At 26.2% G+C, this 4,097-nt stretch overlaps 1 protein-coding gene across 1 annotated transcript; it reads left to right on the top strand.

Annotated features, from left to right (window-relative positions):
• The first annotated feature begins 1,544 nt into the window (after nucleotides 1-1,544).
• Nucleotides 1,545-2,558, top strand: LOC127121289 (uncharacterized). Its single transcript, XM_051051829.1, has 2 exons — nucleotides 1,545-1,814; nucleotides 1,912-2,558. Exons 1-2 carry the CDS (start codon nucleotides 1,587-1,589, stop codon nucleotides 2,290-2,292), a joined length of 609 nt encoding a protein of 202 aa, XP_050907786.1. The 5' UTR covers nucleotides 1,545-1,586; the 3' UTR covers nucleotides 2,293-2,558.
• The last annotated feature ends 1,539 nt before the right edge of the window (nucleotides 2,559-4,097 follow it).

Genomic DNA, 4,097 nt, shown 5'->3' with positions numbered 1-4,097 from the left:
AAACCATATATTTTACAATGAAGCATTTGAACTCTTTATATAGCTTTAGACTCCATTTTTCTTTATAAAATTAAATGATGTGGAATTTTTTCATATATATATATATATATATATATATATATATATATATATATATATATATATATATATATATATATATATATATATATATATATATATATATATTCAACCAACACCAACATTATTTTCACACTAAGAATTAGTGTCCAGATAAACCACATTAGTCTTTTAAAAACAAATAGTGACAAATGTTGTTGCTCTAAGACTAATATAATTTTTGAAATAATTTTATTTTTACATTTTGAATATAATTTTTGAAATAATTTTATTTTTGCATTTTGATCCTATGTGTGAATCTTCTGATGAAATGTTTACTCTTTATAGTTTTTAGAGTGACCCAATTGTAGAAGTTGGAGTTATGATCCATTAAAGAACATTGGCATTGAAGGCATTTCCTTTCAACTGTAATACAGACTTCAAACATTAATGAACTGTGCCATGCATCTCCTCTCCCTCCCTTTCCTCACCGACTTTCAACCAGAAGTACCAAATTAATTTATAGCATGTCATGAACAAGCCAAATTTAATTTAATTTATATCTGTCTTCTGCTTTTGTTTTCTTGTGCTACAAATGTATAGTAGTAGTTCAAATGTTGTTGCCAATAGCTTATAAATGTATAGTTTTACACATGTTGTCATCAAAATATCACATGTACTTTTGAGTTTTGACATATAACTATAAGCAATATTTTTACTATTTGAAATTATATTCAAGTCACACATTTATAATGTTTTTAAATTTTGCAGTCTACATGTGTTTTGGTGACTTAATTTTTTATATACAGATCAATAATTTATTTATATTAAATAAAAAAGTTATTGAATTCAATAACTATTTAAATGTAATTTGATATGCATGTTGAATATTGTTAAATTTCTTAAGAATATCTTTCAACTTTGCGTGGAACTGAAAATATAAAACTAAGACATATAGAAGATAATTTTAATTTATACTTAAAATTATTGCTCAAAAAACTTGCATAAATTTTAATATTTAATATTTTCTCATAAACATATTTTAACATATACTTATTTTTCATATTTTCAACCTGTCCCTCATGGCAAAGAAGTACTTCAGATATGGAAAGCTGTACCAGTCCATTTCTCACTACTACCTTTCCAAAGTAATTAAAAATGTTATGTTAACTCCATATAATTTTTTTATCATAAAAAAATAGATATTTTTTGTGTAACTACCCTTTTCAACATTTTTCAATGAGAATTTTAAAATAGAAATATTATTTATATTTCAAAAATTAAAATTAAATTTAAAATATAGTACAAGAACAAAATACCAAATAGCCAAAGTCTAATCAATATATAAATATAGATATTTAATATAGGTAGGTGAATGAGTTCATGTACTATAAAAAATAATCCACTTGGATGACACATCATAAAAAATAATAATAATAATAAATATCCAAAATTTTCACTACTATATAAGCACCTAAAACTCATCAAACATTTCACTACTTCTACAGCACAGAGAAATTTAAGAAGCTATGGTTTCACTTCACAAAGCACTCACCATGACTCCAAAAAAAGAATCTCCCAAAGATTTTGAAGCTTCTCAAAAAAAGAGAAAATGGGAACATTCACTCACTCATCAAGAATTCTTCAAGGATCATCAAACTCATGATCATCCTAAAACAAAATCCTTCTTTGATATTGAACTTCATCTCAATACACCATTACCTTCTGATAAATGGCAACAATATCTCACCCTTCAGGTACACATATATATATATATACACGTATATGATTTTTCTGTCTCTTTGAATATATTAGTATTTTTTATTTAATATATTTTTTATTTTTGTCATGCAGTCATTGTGTAACACAAAAGTGAATATGAAAACACAAGAATCAAAGAGAGAATGGCTTTTACCTGAAAAATCATCAATAAGTTTAGACCTAGAGCTTAATTTGACGAGCGAAACATTGAAGAAAAAAGAAGAAATTAATTACGAGAATTTCGAGAAGAAGAAGAAAAAGGATTCAACAACAACTCCTTCATGGTTATCTTCATCAGACAACTCAGATGGTGATTACAAAGAAATGATAGCAACGGTTTGTATGAAGTGTCACATGTTGGTAATGCTTTGCAAATCGTCACCTTCTTGCCCTAATTGCAAATTCATGCATCCACCACCAGATCAGAATCCTTCTAAATTTTTGAAGAGAACAAGGTTTAGTTTCTTGTCATAAATCATCGCAATCTTCAACAACAAAAACAACAACTACTTCTCTTTGCTCCAATTAATGAATAATCCTATGTTGTTATCTTTTATTTTTAGATTATTATTATTATTATTATTATTATATAATTCAAAACAAAAAGGTAGTACTAGTAGTGTTTAATCTACCTCTTAATAGTTTTTTAATTTGACTGTTAGAAAGTCATTGTGTGACTCATTAGAAACTAACCTAATGTATCATATTTATGTATATATAAGAGTGTTTAAATTTATCTACGTTTCTTAAAGTTGTAACATGTTCTGTACTATGATTTTCTTTTCTAGTAATAAAATTTTATATAGTTAATTTAATTCAATTCTATAGTATAGTATAGTATTTATTTTTTTTGTGTATTAAAAAAATAAAATTGAGTTAAATATTTAACGCTAATAAACATATAATTCTCATTCATTCTGTCCCATGCCCTACATAGAACAATAAAAAATATTTAATTATAAGAAAAATAAAGGACATAAAAACATAGTAAAAAATACAAATTAAATACTTCAAAACTATGTTGAGTGTGATTATAGTAATCCTTACGTTTAAAATTAATGAAGCTTAAAAATATTGAAATTGCATTAATTAGGTTACGTCGGTTATAGTACAACATTAAATGCTATATTGAGCGTTAAGGTGTTGCGTCATGTTCATTGCTCTCCATAAATTCGAGAGGGTGAAGCAATAAATAGATAAACCTTACTACAAATTTGCACATTAAATGGCCATAATATATAACCTTCTATGTTACACAATTGTGGAAAAATCTTATCTTAAAATATATTCAATTTTTTCATCTTATAATAGTGTTATTCATAAAATTTTATAAACTTTATTTAGGATGTATGAACTACCAAGGATGATACATTTATTGAATGCTTCATCCTCTGTGGTGACGGATAAATTTATGGTGCAGTTAGGTATCATTTTCTTTTGAACTGTTTTTTCTTTGGGCCAAGGGTGTAATTAATTATGAAGCTACTATACTAATTAATCAATTAATGTTTTGCTGAAACATGTGGGACGACTCTAACTCTGAAAATTGAGCAGTTAGGCATCATTGATGGTGTTGGTTTCGAGTTGGAACATCGTTGTTCTTGCATCAATACTATCAAACTTTATAAGGTGATTAATATGCTCAGTGCCTTAAGATTTTGAATAAAAAAATTGTGATATTTTAGGTTGGTGTGGCAATTTATAACTTATTCTCTTCATTCTTGTTTTATAAGTAAATTTTGATTTTTAAATTTATCCGTTGAATAATATATTTGGATTATATAATAGACTAAATATATCAATTATTCAATAATTTAAAAATCAAAATTTGTTTATAAAAGATAATGGAGAGAGTATTAATTTATATGACTAAATAAAATTTTGTCTAGGAGCGTTGTCAATGTTTACTTTTTTTTCTTTAACGTTTGAGGTTTAGGTGGGAAGGTTAAGAAAAATAAGGTGAGAGAGTTTATTTCAGTTAATTGTTTTAATTTTGTGGCTATTCAAGAGACTAATTTGATTGAGGTTTATTCAAGAGACTAACTTGATTGAGGTTTCTGAATCTCTTGTATTTTTCTTATGGGGTAATCATTTCACTCCATTTATTGGCAGTAGTCGTGGTCTTCTCTCTATTTAGTATAATTAAAAGGATAGGTCGTTTTTCTCTTCTCGATTCCTGATTTTCTCAGTGTTTGTTTGAAATGGAATGCCTCGAAGACTATTTGTTTTGTTGTAAATGCTTACTCTAAGAGTCTCTTGACTGATAGAAAGGTTATGTT

This window comes from Lathyrus oleraceus, chromosome 2 (genome assembly GCF_024323335.1).
Source record: "Lathyrus oleraceus cultivar Zhongwan6 chromosome 2, CAAS_Psat_ZW6_1.0, whole genome shotgun sequence".
Taxonomy (NCBI): Eukaryota; Viridiplantae; Streptophyta; class Magnoliopsida; order Fabales; family Fabaceae; genus Lathyrus; species Lathyrus oleraceus.
Note: the sequence above shows the minus strand (reverse complement) of the source record. Positions and strands in the feature narration are given on the sequence as shown.

What these genes read in the sequence shown, in the direction of transcription:
- LOC127121289 (XM_051051829.1), top strand. Translation starts at nt 1,587, where the DNA reads ATGGTTTCACTTCACAAAGCACTCACCATGACTCCAAAAAAAGAATCT. An exon ending in AACAATATCTCACCCTTCAG is followed by an intron (nt 1,815 to 1,911) that starts GTACACATATAT and finishes TTTGTCATGCAG; the next exon opens with TCATTGTGTAACACAAAAGT.